At 44.6% G+C, this 16,532-nt stretch overlaps 1 protein-coding gene across 1 annotated transcript in view; it reads right to left on the bottom strand.

Moving 5' to 3' along the window:
* Positions 1–3,502: 3,502 nt before the first annotated feature.
* Positions 3,503–16,532, bottom strand: part of gucy1b2 (guanylate cyclase 1, soluble, beta 2) — a 20,619-nt gene continuing 7,589 nt past the window's right edge. Inside the window, exons 5-20 of the mRNA XM_034546995.1 lie at positions 16,062–16,164; positions 15,781–15,875; positions 14,515–14,675; positions 12,646–12,745; positions 11,335–11,501; positions 11,156–11,252; positions 10,467–10,570; positions 10,226–10,327; positions 8,929–9,022; positions 8,102–8,298; positions 6,365–6,488; positions 6,139–6,287; positions 5,469–5,615; positions 5,107–5,261; positions 4,513–4,694; positions 3,503–3,998 (exon numbers count right to left, since the gene is read on the bottom strand). Of these exons, the coding sequence (XP_034402886.1) occupies positions 3,823–3,998; positions 4,513–4,694; positions 5,107–5,261; positions 5,469–5,615; positions 6,139–6,287; positions 6,365–6,488; positions 8,102–8,298; positions 8,929–9,022; positions 10,226–10,327; positions 10,467–10,570; positions 11,156–11,252; positions 11,335–11,501; positions 12,646–12,745; positions 14,515–14,675; positions 15,781–15,875; positions 16,062–16,164 (2,153 nt within the window). The 3' untranslated portion in view covers positions 3,503–3,822. The remainder of the gene's footprint in view (positions 3,999–4,512; positions 4,695–5,106; positions 5,262–5,468; positions 5,616–6,138; positions 6,288–6,364; positions 6,489–8,101; positions 8,299–8,928; positions 9,023–10,225; positions 10,328–10,466; positions 10,571–11,155; positions 11,253–11,334; positions 11,502–12,645; positions 12,746–14,514; positions 14,676–15,780; positions 15,876–16,061; positions 16,165–16,532) is intronic.

Below are 16,532 nucleotides of genomic sequence, written 5' to 3'. Positions count from 1 at the left end.
TATATAAATATAATATTCCTGTATTTAGGGAAAATAAATGGGAGGAGCCACCATGCAAGGTACCACCTGTCAATCAGGACTAACTAACATTCATACACTGATGGGAGGAGCTACCAAGCAAGGTGCCACCTGTCAATCAGGACTAACTAACATTCACACACTGATGGGAGGAGCTACCATGTAAGGTACCACCTGTCAATCAGGACTAACTAACATTCATACACTGATGGGAGGAGCTACCAAGCAAGGTGCCACCTGTCAATCAGGACTAACTAACATTCACACACTGATGGGAGGAGCTACCATGTAAGGTACCACCTGTCAATCAGGACTAACTAACATTCATACATCATAGGAACATCCTGTGGGGGCAACCAGTCATTAGCTTTAGGGGCGGTTACCTTTTCACAGGTAGGTTGGGATCGCTTTCATCCCTTCATTAATTAAATCATCATTTAAAAAAACCAGGAAGGGGACAAAGACCTTTTGACTGTATGTACTGTGTGTGTGTGTGTGTGTGTGTGTGTGTGTGTGTGTGTGTGTGTGTGTTACATAAACGCTCTCCTCCCCTCACATACAAACACACCGCATGTGTCATTATGGATTGAAGTGGGCTGGTTTTGGCTCAGCTATTATCTTCTTACACAACCCACTACAGTGCAGAGAGTCTCGGTCCGAGTGTGTGTGTGTGTGTGTGTGTGTGTGTGTGTGTGTGTGTGTGTGTGTGTGAGAGCACTCACATTACTCATGTGCTTGTGCACCTTTTCAAGTCCTTTCTAAGTAACGCAGTGTGTCTCTCTGCTCTCTGTCCGCTTCATGGTGACGTGAAGTCTGAAACACTGACGCCATGACTCCTTTGAGTCCTTGGAGACGTTCCCAAGCTGCTGAAGGAACATCTGCATCAGAGGGATGTTCATTTAACACATTCATAGACGGTGTGTGTTATGGGGAACAGCAGAATGAGCAACAAGAACTATTAATAATCTATTTAGTCCTGAGGGTATGACATCACATCTAGATTGTTTGAGAGGAAGGAACAGTGTAAACAGGGCGGAGCCAACTGAACAATGAATCGGAAGGAACAGTGTAAACAGGGCGGAGCCAACAGAACAATGAAGAGGAAGGAACAGTGTAAACAGGGCGGAGCCAACTGAACAATGAAGAGGAAGGAACAGTGTAAACAGGGCGGAGCCAACTGAACAATGAAGCGGAAGGAACAGTGTAAACAGGGCGGAGCCAACAGAACAATGAAGAGGAAGGAACAGTGTAAACAGGGCGGAGCCAACTGAACAATGAAGCGGAAGGAACAGTGTAAACAGGGCGGAGCCAACTGAACAATGAAGCGGAAGGAACAGTGTAAACAGGGCGGAGCCAACAGAACAATGAAGAGGAAGGAACAGTGTAAACAGGGCGGAGCCAACTGAACAATGAAGCGGAAGGAACAGTGTAAACAGGGCGGAGCCAACTGAACAATGAAGCGGAAGGAACAGTGTAAACAGGGCGGAGCCAACAGAACAATGAAGCGGAAGGAACAGTGTAAACAGGGCGGAGCCAACAGAACAATGAAGAGGAAGGAACAGTGTAAACAGGGCGGAGCCAACAGAACAATGAAGTGGAAGGAACAGTGTAAACAGGGCGGAGTCAACAGACACACCTCATCTCCATGAACAATGAAGAGGAAGAGAGTCAGTACAAAACTAAACCAGAACTAAACTCATCAAGACTCCCTGGTTCTGTTAAACAGAAGTAAAACGGAGCGTCCTATTGGTTCACAACCTCACCATACAATCTGTCTGTTGAAAGATGATTATCAATAATAAAGGAGCAATATACCACATTCAGATCATTAGTGTGTCTCAAGCTCCAGACTGGAAGCGAAATCATGGCTCAAGACCGTCCTGTTGTTGTTGTTGTTGCTGTTGTTGTCTTTACAACCTCTTAGCGTTCCTGTAAAATTCAGGAAAAACGCCTATCCAGACGTACCCAAAGTAAATTGAAAGCTGTAGGAGAACCATTTGGAGTAAATGCAGGTTGTGGTCTCTTTTGAAAGGTAACACTCCCCCAACAGTCAGAATCACTTTAAGTGCTGCTGACATTGAGTAATATAAGTTGGCACACACATAAGTAGAAGATTTTCTATTTCCGCCTGAATATTTTTGTGAAATAGATGCCTGCAGATGATTATAGCTGGGAGCATAGCATAAAGCCTTACCTAGTCCAAGTAAAAAGTAGATTATAATTCACAGAAAATGAAGATTTGACACATATTTCGTCTGGTTATGTTTAGGCGTTTTCCAATAAAGGCCATTTGGAGACTTTTAGGCCCTAATGAAAGGTGACACAGAGGAATCATATACATATTCACTATTGCTGACACAAAGGAACTGAAGCATAAACACTTTATTGTGTCTTTTCCCCGAATTGAAACCAAATTGTGTGCACAATGAACCAAAATCATCATTACGCAGTGAAATTACGGGTTTATCCACACAACTGGCACCCTAGGGGGGGACAGTTGTTTTCGTCTTTTCATTGGCTGTTCGAATCCAGTGTCATTTGACACATCACGCTCAGTGGTCAGCCCTCTTCTTCTACGCTGACTCTGGTTGGCTAATGTGGGTTTAGAAGAGGATATCTCGCTCCTATTGGCTTAAATTCGAAAGGTTAGAGTTCAATGGACAGTTTGATATCCTGGTTTTAACCGTGTGTGGAAGTGAACGGATTTTACATATCTGCTGGCTGATTTGAAATGATGCAACACCAGTTTTTGGATATTTATGGATGTAATCACGTGTTTTGGACAACATCTTTTACTGGATTGGATCGTATGGACCTTTTTACGACGTAACAAGACCGTTTTTATTGGATTGTGATGGATCTGTGGCACAAAACGAGGCTTCATCGGTGAGTCGGCTTGATTTGAAAAACGTTTGTTTGTTTGTTGTTGTCTGACAAAGACGTTGCCTGTAGCTGCTGTGGTGGTCCGATCTTGAAACTGAGTGGATAGTCAGAATCACAAGAATCGTAGGTTTCCAGAAACATGTGACACTAGTACCTAACTATAAATAGATGGACAGTGAACTACGATCTGCAGCGCACAGTTGGCTGGCCCGCCCACGGGCCACAGGAACCAGCGTGCTGAGACCATCCCACAATATGTTAAAGCACGACAGCTGAAAACAAAGTGGGGTGTCGTCGGCATAGCAGATGACAGGTGACAGTAGACAGGGCAGCTGGTGTGCGTTCCAGTGAGTAGATATATTTTAAACATTGTTATACATTCACAATACAAGTATCATGTGTACTGCTTATTCTACAGTGTTATTAGGAGTGTTTTTATTCTCCAGTAGCAGACCTGTTTTATTAATAAATGGCCACTAAAAAAACTCCACCGGTTAATTACTTCTGCAATAAACAGATTTTCCTATAAATTATTCACAATAAAAGTCTGGTCGTGGTTTGTAATGTAAAAGCTTTATTTTTAAAATGGCAATATCAGCAATATCTATGTAGTGCGTGTGAGCATATGCAGAGTATGTAAGAGCTTTTTATTAGTGTGTAGTGAATATCGGAGGCCTTTCATATGTATGTGAGAGGTCATTTTGAATAATGGCCTCTACGGCACACTGTGAGAAATGCACTGTGACATTCAGTTATTAACTGGCAGCCTTTGACAAGTAACCGTTTACAGTGCAGCTCGTACTGAACCGTGTGATCCACATGTAAACTGTCACAGTGATGTTGTAACAGTGTCAGCCTCGTGGCCCCTGGTCCTCATGTAATGTGGCCCCTGCTGGTCCATCTATTGGAGGCTCAGTGGGCTCACAATAAGACACAGAGTCTGCTTGAGGATGTGTTGGAGCTGTTGTCGGCGGTCTCAAAAGGGGGGCTGATGTCCCAGGCAAAGGGAGCCATTGAGTCTGGTGGGCTCGGGTTCGGGGCACCGGCTCCATCGGAGCCCGTGTCTCTGAGTACGGTCTCAGTTCTCACCTCAGACTCTAAATGAAAGAGACATGTTTTATGATTTAATAAACTGTGATATCCACACAGTCACATACTACCCCTCAATGTCTATACAGCAAGGGCTCGGGTCTTAAAGGGGTCTTAAAGGGCTCGGGTCTTAAAGGGGTCTTCAAGGGCTGCCATACGTTTTTCAACCACTAGATGTCAGCGTGCTGCTGAGTTTGATGCTCAGCAGCTTCAGATCTTCTGCCAGCTTCATCCATGCAGGACCCATAAGGGCCAGACTTGTGTGGAGAACAAAGGAATCATACATGTGTGGATACATAACGCATTGTTTAACCAATATTAATCAATGTCCACTCCACCGAGTCGTCTGGCATCGTGACAGGAAATAGCGGGGGGGGGGCGGGCATGTTGGACAATGGAGACCACTACGGACTACTTTGACCTTTTTAGAAAACATTGTGACTCTTTAACCCGAGTTCAGGTCTACATGGGAGCATTACCTCACATCTGTTTGATCATTATGAATTAGTCTATTTTGTATACCTCTTTTGCTCTGGCCATAGAGGTCCTCCCTGTAAAGACCGGCCCCTCCGACCTCTCTTCCCATGATGCTCTCTTCAGACAGCAGCAGGTTCCCCAACAGGAAGTAGGTCGTCATCAGTCCTTTTCCCTTCACCTCAATCTGCCCACGCTCTTGGATGTTGAAGCCAGCATCCTTCAGCGCACTGCCGAGGGAAACGGGACCAGAAGGAAGACATCCAATCTTCAGCCCAATATGTTGAAGATGTACTTTCTGTACATCTTCAACCTCCATAACTCCATAGAAGGTTAGTTAGCAGCTGCTCTGTAGCACACCACCACATGGAGAATGGGTCTGTACAGAGACGCCATCTTGTTTAGTAGCTGCTCTGTAGCACTTCCTGTTATGATTCATAACCCTCACCTGTATTTTATGAATGTAGACGTGATGTTACAGCCTCAGACATAAAAGACCTCACGGAAAGATCCGTGGTTTGCATGTGATTACTAATCTTTAACTGAATATGGGAATTAATAAAGGGGGATTACATTCTCTGTTACAGCTGGCTGTGGGTGTGACACACACACACACACACACACACACACACACACACACACCGATAAGTGGAGGTGCTGAGGTGGATGTGGTCGGGGACTCCGTGGCTCTCCATCCTGGAGGCGGTGTTAACAGAGTCTCCAAACAGGCAGTAGCGGGGCATCTTGTCCCCCACCACCCCGGCTAACACGGGACCAGTATGGAGACCCACCCGGATCTGGAACACACACACACACACACCATGTCAGCAAGTGTGATATGGTTCATAACCCTCACCTGTATGGGTTTTCCTGTTATGATTCATAACCCTCACCTGTATGGGTTTTCCTGTTATGATTCATAACCCTCACCTGTATGGGTTTTCCTGTTATGATTCATAACCCTCACCTGTATGGGTTTTCCTGTTATGATTCATAACCCTCACCTGTATGGGTTTTCCTGTTACAGGGTTGAGGACCTCTCGGGCAGCGATCCTCATCCCTAAAGCAAAGTTTGCCACTCGGTGAGCATGACTTCCTGTGGGGACGGGGACGCCACCCACCACCATGTATGCATCACCAATAGTCTCCACCTTTTCACACACACACATACACACACACACACACACACACACACAGACACACACACACACACACACAATGATATGCAGTGAGGTGGAGACATATAGTGAGGGGTGAGCAGAGGGTATTTAGTAGGTGACTTCAGCTCTTTGTGAGCAGTGTTCAGGGCTTCTTCTTGAGGTATGCTCATTTCATTTTCAGATGGAAACGACATGTTGTGAACATGACGACGTCTACCAGAGTATTTCTGCTTTGTATGTGTTTACTTTTAATTAGTTAAACGTACTAAAAACTGAACCTAATTAGATTCAGTCAGGACTTGGAAAGGATTCGGATTCAAAAAGCAAATATGATACAGGATTCAGATTGAATTAATAACTTCACAGGTAAATCATTGTTCATTTTGAATGGAAAAAAAGTAATTTTTGACACAATTAACATTGTAAGGTGTTAATTGTGTCAGAGATTACACATTTGTAGTGAAATACAGTCGTTCCACATGCTTCCAACCCCCTATTCCCCCAGAGGGAATACCTTGTAGATGTCATGTATGCTGGTGAGTCGGTCAAACTTGGAGTACATGGAGTTGAGCAAGTGAACGATGTGGATGGGCTCACAGGCAGCGCAGATGCTGGTGAAGGTCACCACGTCACTGAACAAGATGGTGCACACCTCAAACTCCCCTGAAAGAGACGAGACGGGTTGGCAGGGCAACGAGCAGACATGTAGAGATGGACGGCCGGCTCCATGGATGACTGACCGGCCTCCACGCTCTTGCCGTCTTTAAGCTGATTGGCTATGTGACGGGGCAACATGGCATACAGCAGAGTCTCCGTCTTCTCTTTCTCAGCCTCCAGGTGCTGCGACAGGATTCTCAATTCTTCCTACAGGACGACACATGCAATAACTCATATTTACCATCATATTGCATACTAGTTTCTTCCATGAAACAGATCCATATAAAAACCAAGGGCTAAGATGCATGTTAAGCCCTCTGAGGCACATGTGTGATTCTGGGCCTCTCAGAAGGTCTTTCACTGAGACTCATAAGGCCTCAGTGTTCTACTGAACCTCTCAGAAGGTTCTTGAGTGAGACTCAGGAGGCCTCAGGGTTCTACTGAACCTCTCAGAAGGTTCTTGAGTGAGACTCAGGAGGCCTCAGTGTTCTACTGAACCTCTCAGAAGGTCTTTCAGTGAGACTCAGGATGCCCCAGTGTTCTACTGAACCTCTCAGAAGGTCTTTCAGTGAGACCCAGGAGGCCTCAGGGTTCTACTGAACCTCTCAGAAGGTTCTTGAGTGAGACTCAGGAGGCCTCAGTGTTCTACTGAACCACTCAGAAGGTTCTTGAGTGAGACCCAGGTGGCCCCAGTGTTCTACTGAACCTCTCAGAAGGTCTTTCAGTGAGACTCAGGAGGCCTCAGTGTTCTACTGAACCTCTCAGAAGGTTCTTGAGTGAGATTCAGGAGGCCTCAGTGTTCTACTGAACCTCTCAGAAGGTCTTTCAGTGAGACCCAGGAGGCCCCAGTGTTCTACTGAACCTCTCAGAAGGTCTTTCAGTGAGACCCAGGAGGCCCCAGTGTTCTACTGAACCTCTCAGAAGGTCTTTCAGTGAGACTCAGGTGGCCCCAGTGTTCTACTGAACCTCTCAGAAGGTCTTTCAGTGAGACTCAGGTGGCCCCAGTGTTCTACTGAACCTCTCAGAAGGTCTTTCAGTGAGACTCAGGTGGCCCCAGTGTTCTACTGAACCTCTCAGAAGGTTCTTGAGTGAGACTCAGGTGGCCCCAGTGTTCTACTGAACCTCTCAGAAGGTTCTTGAGTGAGACCCAGGTGGCCCCAGTGTTCTACTGAACCTCTCAGAAGGTCTTTCAGTGAGACCCAGGTGGCCTCAGTGTTCTACTGAACCACTCAGAAGGTCTTTCAGTGAGACCCAGGAGGCCCCAGTGTTCTACTGAACCTCTCAATAGGACTTTGGTTCCAGCAGCAGTTACATTTTTTTTTCAATGAACACCTTTTTAGATGTGGTCTTTAGATTTAGCATCTTTCTGATGTCAATAATGTCTCATATGGCATTTTCTGGTGTTATTTATTCTTTGTAATGCATTTATCTTCTGTGGATTGTGTCTATATTGTCTATTGTTGTCTGTATGAGTCCATACCCTGCTGTGCAATCTTGAATCAAAGGTCTCCACAATACTAATTGGGAGTCTTTGCATGAACACTATTACCGCGTTTTCCTTAGTCCTAAAAATGTGGTCAAAGAACACAGACTGGCTGAGATGATCATGGAAGTGACTCCCTCTGAACATGGGGCTCTCATGGGTACTTGTGTTACAGCACAGCTTCATCTACTCATTTTACATGCATGTGACAACAGATTTGCCTCAAGAGACAAATCCCTGTGATCACTTTTCATCGAATTGAAAAGAAAGGCCATCATTTGCATTAAATTGAGCTTCCAGGACGGAAGACTACAGGAACTAAAAGCTGCTCTCCTACCTTTTTCTTCTCCAGCTGGTTGGTGAGCTCCATCTCAGCTAGACGTTGCTGGTTGAGGAGAACCAGGTCTCTGGTGACATCGTGCTGGGCCAGGTCAGCCAGGTAAAGGCCGACATCTTGAAGTTCCTGAAGGCTTCGGAGCTTCGGAGAACACAGGTACAACATACAGGCGAGAGACTCCATCCACAACATCTGACCTATGCATGAATGGAATACAAGTTAACTGATGGAGAGAATACAGCACACGTATATTATATTCTATATTTCAGTGGTTGCCTACGCAGCTGTTGGGTACAGGCCAACTCCGTTTCCATCTTTCTCTCCTCTTAATGACTTTCTTCTTCTCCCTACCCCTATCACACAATGTGCACATCACAGTCCTGGACCAGGTCTGTGGCGTGTTAAGGGGAATGATATATCAGTGTCATATATGATATGTCCATATTGTGGTGATGTAGACGGACAGCGTGGGTGACGACTCCAAAGACCTCCTCTCAGTCTCGGGTCTGCCCCCACAGTGTTTCAAGACCCCCCACAAGTCACAGCATATTTCCACCGCAGGGTAAAAAATAGAATTTCATAATGGCTCTCTTTTTTAGCATTTTGGTTCGTTCCATTTTCTATGAGACCCCTTACTGTGTGTGTGTGTGTGTGTGTGTGTGTGTGTGTGTGTGTGTGTGTGTGTGTGTGTGTGTGTGTGTGTGTGTGTGTGTGTGTGTGTGTGTGTGTGTGTGTGTGTGTGTGTGTGTGTGTGTGTGTGTGTGTGTGTGTGTGTGTGTGTGTGTGTGTGTGCGTGTGTACAACATGTACTGTTTATTATAACACACCTCTTAGTTTGAGCGTGGTGTGTGTGTCTTTGCAACTCTTCAAGACAAATTGACTGTTGATGAATTTCCTGATGTTCTCAATAGTAAAAGTTACCTGGAGGACAGAGATGGAAGATGCACAATACTGGTTCAATGTCTGCAGCCCAACATTAAACTCTTCTTCACTTGCATTCTATTTGGATAAAATCAATACTCTGGGATCAAGGTGCAACACAAATGACACGGTATACAAAGCTATATCAATGTTGCCAGTCAACATATTTACAATCAGATAGGACCTCTCTATATAGAGAGTATAAATACTCTCTATATAGAGTATAGAGTATAAATACTCTCTATATAGAGTATACATACTCTATACTCAAAATAAGTCACAGCTGGAGCTTTTGAAATGGAGGACTTTAGTCACCCAAAAATCAATTTACTAAACTCTGGGCCCATAAAGAGTTCCATGAAACCAAACTCTACACAAAAGGAAAGAAAAGCAGATCAGACCAACAGGACAAATGGAACCAACTCAGCAACTAATGAACTAGAACAGGACAATTATTATGATGATTATGCTATTTGAGAGCTGGGTATTTTTATTTTATATGTATTTCTCTCTCTCCCTCCTCCCATTCTCTCTCCCTCCCTCCTCCCTTTTCCTCCTCCCTCAATCCTCCCTTTTCCTCCTCACTCCATCCCCCCTCTCTCTCCCTCCTCCCTCTCTCCCTCCTCCCTTTTCTTCCTCCCTCTCTCTATCTCTCTCTCCCTCCTCCCTCTCTCCCTCCATCCCCCCTCTCTCTCTATCTCCCTCCATCCCCCCCTCTCTCTATCTCTCTCTCCCTCCTCCCTTTTCCTCCTCCCTCTCTCCCTCCATCCCTCCTCTCTCTCTCTCTCTCTCCATCCTCCCTTTACCTCCTCCCTCCCTCTCTCCCTCCCTCTCTCCCTCCCTCCTCTCTCCATCCCTCTCTCCCTCCATCCCCTCTCTCTCTCTCTCTCTCTATCTCCCTCCATCCCCCCCCCTCTCTCTATCTCTCTCTCCCTCCTCCCTTTTCCTCCTCCCTCTCTCCCTCCATCCCCCCCTCTCTCTCTCTATCTCTCTCTCCCTCCTCTCTCTCTCCCTCCATCCCCCCCTCTCTCTCTATCTCTCCCTCCCTCCTCCCTCCATCCCTCTCTCCCTCCATCCCTCTCTGCCTTGTGCGTTCCCTGGAACTCTTCTATTCATTCAACTCTTTGTGCTCTTCTTTGCTGAAGTATTTTAACATGCATGCTGGTACATTACAAACCTGTTGGCTCTGTGACTCTGTTTTACCTGTGGGTGAATAATGGTGAAGAGTTGGTCCACTGTAGCATCTCTGGCCTGGAGACCTGGGAGAAACCTTTGTATATTCACCCCCATCTGTCTTACCTTCAGCTGATGGACAGCCCAGAACAGGGACCAGAAACAAAGACACAAGCTATCAGGAGGAAAACCCAGTTGTGCCAATGAATCCGATAAAGAAAGAATACCATACTCTCATGGAGCTACAGCACATAGACAAGTGGAGCCTTACATCCTCATCAAAGACTATATGGAAGGGAAACGCATGGCAGAAAGCCTTCTCCTCCACCCACAGCTTGTCTGGGTAACATGGACTGAAGGTGCAGTGGGGGATGCCTGGGAAATAAATGAAACACACCCATTCCATCAGTGTTAAAACAGCATTACTGAGTTGTGTTACGGCATATCTCAAGATGTTATCATATACTGGCCTTTTGGCCTCTGTTTAATTACTGTACTACACACTGAAGAGTGCATACAGATAACTAGGTTCACATTCACCAGTTATAGTCCTGAAGGTCTTGTTCATAGTCACATGTAGTAACATTCAGTAGTTTTCAGTTCTGCGCCCACCTTATCGAGTACCTTAACATGAGGGCTTCACATAATACAATGCAGCAGATCACCCAGCACGAACACGAGCTACTTCATTTAAACTTCTCTTTATTATTAATTAACTAGATTCATAGTTCAGCATTTTGGAAAACACTCTAATGTTCTATCTTTCCAAAAGATAGAAATCAATGTCCCGTCTGCATTAAATACAGAGCTGAGATGTGGTTAGCCGATCGTATCTCATCTCCCTGCCGGGAGCTTCTCTTCACTTGATGAACAACTGTTTATGTAAAGTACTTCTGAGCAGCCACTTATCTGGCAAAGTCTTTAAAAATCATAACTTCTATTTAAAATCATAGCGTAAACCTTTATCTGAGCAAACCACAGCTTTGATCAGGTCCCAGCCGCTTTTAGTCCCAGCCAGTGAAGCACACCGGCCCCTCATTGTTCTGAATAAGGCCTCCTGGGGACAGGAGGGCCAAGATTTAGAAACGCATGATGTAGGTAAAGAATCAGAGCGTGCACATACACCCACAGACACTCACCCCTCGATGACTGGAAAGGTCTGTAGTCTTGCTAGCTTGGTTGGTCTGTTCCACCAGAAACACAACATGCTCCTTCTTCCCTGTGCGTTCGTCTTCCTCCGATTGATTCAGAACCATCATGGTCACTTTGCTATCAAAGAAGTCTCTGGCAACCGCCTCAATGATACCTGCAGCGAGGTGGAAACATTTACGGAGTTAACGAGTGATCATTTTGTAGTAAATGGTCAATATAGAGCAGACTGCAACCTAAACACAGTTCAGAGACATTCACATTCATTGAACTTCACCCTCAAATTCTGCAAGAACGAGCTCAGAAACAGAAAGCTTGAACCTGGACTAAAAACCGGTTACGATGGAGTTGGGCTTTACTTCCAAACCAGGTACTCAGTCAGAGAAGGTACATGCATAGAGATGGAGTGTAGGGACCCCTCAATCTGTTTATGGGGGGCAGAAACGAGACACTGGCCACGAGTTCATGGAAGTGGGCTCAGCCTAGTCTCATCCCAGGGCTTCCATTACCGACGCTTGGTCAGTAACCTTTAGCGTCTTAATTATGATGAACGGATGAGATCGCATTGATAAAATAATAGTGCATGACTAATGAAGGAAATGGAGAGCAGGTGAGGAAGTTTAGTTGATGGGAATGAACTATTAAATCTGGGACAAGTTGCACTGTTTCCTTTTAGTCTTCATATGCCGTCATCACGCTCCCTGAGCATTCTCTCTTCTGATAATGACTCTGAGGGGTTGACACTACGTGAGAGCCTGCCTTGTGCGTCGTATGGGACAAAACTCACTATTTAACACCCTGGGAATGAGAACGGGCCGTTGACCCATAAGTCAAAGTGAGACAAGAGTTAGGATCCCCTTGTTGTCTGCTTTATTATACCATCAATTCATATTCTAAACTCTTTCAATTCCTGCACTCTAATCAGCTTCCTTTACGGATTGCATTCCTAAGACACCATTATATAAAAATAGGATTTACTCTTATAGGAAAACTCAATGTATGTCGTCATTCAACCGCTGGTTGTCCAGGTGGTGCCCAGCAAACAATGTGGGCTACATAGATAACTGGCAGACTTTCTGGGGAAAGCCTGATCTGATGAGTCGAGACGGCATTCATCCCACTTGGGATGGAGCGCGTCTCATTTCTGTGAACATGGCCAAGTTGATTAACGGACTTAATCCATGACCCAGAGTTCAGATCAGGAAGCAGAAGCAGAGTTGTAGTCTTCCACCCTTCTCTGCACTTCCATTGGAGCAGTTACCCACCCTTAACCTTAACTCTATAGAGACTGTGTGTTTTACCAGGTACAATGTGGTACAGGCCCTTCCTATCAGAGTAGTAGTGAAGTAGCATCGTCCCATCATCAGTCATCTCCACTCGGAAAGACGGTGCATTCATTTCCTAGAAGACAGAAAGGATGGTTCAGATTCTAGAGTTCAGTTCATGAAACATAATTCTGAGCTACCATGCAAGGTACCACCTGTCAATCAGGGGTCCTGATTGACAGGTGGTACCTTACATGGTAGCTCCTCCCATCAGTGTGTGAATGTTAGTTAGTCCTGATGGACAGGTGGTACCTTGCATGGTAGCTCCTCCCATCAGTGTGTGAATGTTAGTTAGTCCTGATTGACAGGTGGTACCTTACATGGTAGCTCCTCCCATCAGTGTGTGAATGTTAGTTAGTTCTGATTGACAGGTGGTACCTTACATGGTAGCTCCTCCCATCAGTGTGTGAATGTTAGTTAGTCCTGATTGACAGGTGGTACCTTACATGGTAGCTCCTCCCATCAGTGTGTGAATGTTAGTTAGTTCTGATTGACAGGTGGTACCTTACATGGTAGCTCCTCCCATCAGTGTGTGAATGTTAGTTAGTTCTGATTGACAGGTGGTACCTTACATGGTGGCTCCTCCCATCAGTGTGTGAATGTTAGTTAGTCCTGATTGACAGGTGGTACCTTACATGGTGGCTCCTCCCATCAGTGTGTGAATGTTAGTTAGTCCTGATTGACAGGTGGTACCTTAGATGGTGGCTCCTCCCATCAGTGTGTGAATGTTAGTTAGTCCTGATTGACAGGTGGTACCTTAGATGGTGGCTCCTCCCATCAGTGTGTGAATGTTAGTTAGTTCTGATTGACAGGTGGTACCTTACATGGTGGCTCCTCCCATCAGTGTGTGAATGTTAGTTAGTCCTGATTGACAGGTGGTACCTTACATGGTGGCTCCTCCCATCAGTGTGTGAATGTTAGTTAGTCCTGATTGACAGGTGGTACCTTACATGGTGGCTCCTCCCATCAGTGTATGAATGTTAGTTAGTCCTGATTGACAGGTGGTACCTTACATGGTGGCTCCTCCCATCAGTGTGTGAATGTTAGTTAGTCCTGATTGACAGGTGGTACCTTACATGGTGGCTCCTCCCATCAGTGTATGAATGTTAGTTAGTCCTGATTGACAGGTGGTACCTTACATGGTAGCTCCTCCCATCAGTGTGTGAATGTTAGTTAGTCCTGATTGACAGGTGGTACCTTACATGGTGGCTCCTCCCATCAGTGTATGAATGTTAGTTAGTCCTGATGACTAACTAACATTCATACACTGATGGGAGGATCCCATCCAAAACACAGTGTTTCCCAATATGTGACTGGTTTCCTCCCATAGATGATGGGAAGGAATAATACTTATGGTCATTATTACAGCTTACTTTCTAGATGTGTAATAAAGAATAAATAATTCAATGCTTCTTTAATGTTTACTGGTAGAGGGATCAATTAAATCAACAATTGGTTCCTGATGATTGATATGATAATATAACGGTGTGATTGAATAGATTTGTTTAAAATAAATTGTTGTGATCATATATATATATATATATATATATATATAATGCTGATGTTTTAACTTTATCAATTGATGAGGTGCACATGAAAACCATTTGGGGTAATATTTATTGATGCGTTGATAAATTGTGGTGGAAATGTATCCTCGTGTTCTTCTATATTTATTATATTATATATTACTGAACTCTGGGAGCAGAGTTCAGCTCATCTTGACCTCGTCAGATCGACGCTGGCGAAAAGGGACAATAACAGAATTGATTATTATTGTCTAGCCGTCGTCTTTCTGTCCCTGACTCTCACCAAACAATAGCAGGAATGATGATGCACATCCGTTACCTGATAGGACAGAGCCAGGTAACTGTGGAGAGCATCCAGATTCCCAATGAACTCAATGAGAGTTCCTCCCAGTGTCCTCAGCATGGTGTCATAGCCTGCTTTCTTACAGAAAACAAAGAAATGCTCTCCAAAGAGCTTCAGAAACACCTCAGCAGAGACATCTGAAACATGACAAATATAAAAAGACATCTCTTATGTTGTCGTCCGGCCTCCCAGTGCACACCTGTTATATTCTATTAGAGCATATTCCCAAAAGTATGTCCAGTCTAGATAATCAGACCCTTGGGAAGAGTTTAGCAAGCTGTGAAAAAACAGTTCTTGTTATGATTTACACATCCGTTTCATAATCTGTCAGTGTGGCTGCCAAATATCATCTGCATGCATCAATAAATATTATACTTGTCATGTGCACGACTTGTGTAGTGTAAAGTACTGTGTATCATATTGTGACCGGACACTACTGACATTATAAAACAAAGTTCATTTTATTCATGACAACATGAAGAGTATTTCTTGTGTGTCTGACATGAAAACAGTAGTAGTCTGTAAATGAACAGAACAATGCAACATGTTCCTTGAGTCTGAGGTTATTGTGCATGCAGGGCTGCAACGAGCATTTCATTGGGGACATTGTTAACACCTTTCATTGTGGTTATAGCGCACATTTGTTTTTCTGGTAATTCCACAAGAAACACATGTTAAACAACGTTTAAATGACTTTGTTATTAGTAATTCAGTTTCCAGATGTATACCACTACGTTTCTGCTTTTTTACTCCAATATACCAATATTAAACTCTTTACATGAAAGTGTTTGTCCAAAAAAAGACATATTGTACCTGAATACAATAGTGGCCATACAACAACAAAAAGCCTCTTCGGCAGAGTGTTTCAATTTGAGTCACAAATTATACTCGTTTTCTTATTCATTGATTTTTATCATTGATTTTTTAAAAATAACGAGAAATAATGACGTTTCCTTACAAAAGATAAAAGAGGAGAATATAGAAAAAACACGAATAAATAGAAATAGTTGGAATGGTTATGGTTGAAGGCAATGCAGGCTTTGAGTCTTACTTCCTTCCCAAGAAGAAGAGGTTTAAAGAGTGGTTTGCACTGGGCACTGGGCCCTGGATGTTCTTCCTAAACAGAAAACGGGTTTCATATTTTGAGGGACTGTTGGGTATTATAATGTTTCCAGCACCAAAATGGCCACAGAATGAATGCAACACTCGCGCTCCGACCAGCATATGGAGGAGTATGCTTACCCAGCAGTGAGCAGGCCTCCTGCACCAGGTGGAGCGTTAGCTTGTCGTCATACACCATGTAGGTCATGAAGGACTCCTGGACCCCTGGTAGAGAGCTATGCAAAGACCTGGACCATTATTTGTGTGTGTGTGTGTGTGTGTGTGTGTGTGTGTGTGTGTGTGTGTGTGTGTGTGTGTGTGTGTGTGTGTGTGTGTGTGTGTGTGTGTGTGTGTGTGTGTGTGTGTGTGTGTGTGTGTGTGTGTGTGTGTGTGTGTGTGTGTGTGTGTGTGTGTGTGTGTACCTGAGTTTGTCCCAGGTCTCCTGGCCAAACCTTTCCATCACCAGAGACTGGAGGCAGCTGTTGATGAATCCGTACTGCAAAGAACACGAAGGCTGTTCTATTTGATGTCACACATCCATTCATTAATGTACGTGGGGGATGTAAAGGTTTACATTACTTTTCTTTTATCCAAAGCGACTTACAGTCATGTTACATTCATACACTGTAGAACAGCTACAGGGAGCATTTCAGGGTCAAGTGACTTGCTCAAGGACACATCGACTAGGGCGGGGATTGAACCACCAACCCCCTGATTGATAGACGGACCTGCTAACCACTGTCGCCCTGTTCATATCACTGTGTACATTACTATCGCAGAAGATCGGACGTTGGCTTCAACTGACCTCAAGCTCTCCAAAATAATGTGCATGAGTGAGCCTTCTGCTCAGAGTATGAACTATGGTGGTGCCTTTGGAGGGTTGACTCAAGTCT

The sequence above is a fragment of the Cyclopterus lumpus genome, chromosome 2, assembly GCF_009769545.1.
Source record: "Cyclopterus lumpus isolate fCycLum1 chromosome 2, fCycLum1.pri, whole genome shotgun sequence".
Taxonomy (NCBI): domain Eukaryota; kingdom Metazoa; phylum Chordata; class Actinopteri; order Perciformes; family Cyclopteridae; genus Cyclopterus; species Cyclopterus lumpus.
This window is presented reverse-complemented; position numbering and strand designations above follow the sequence as displayed.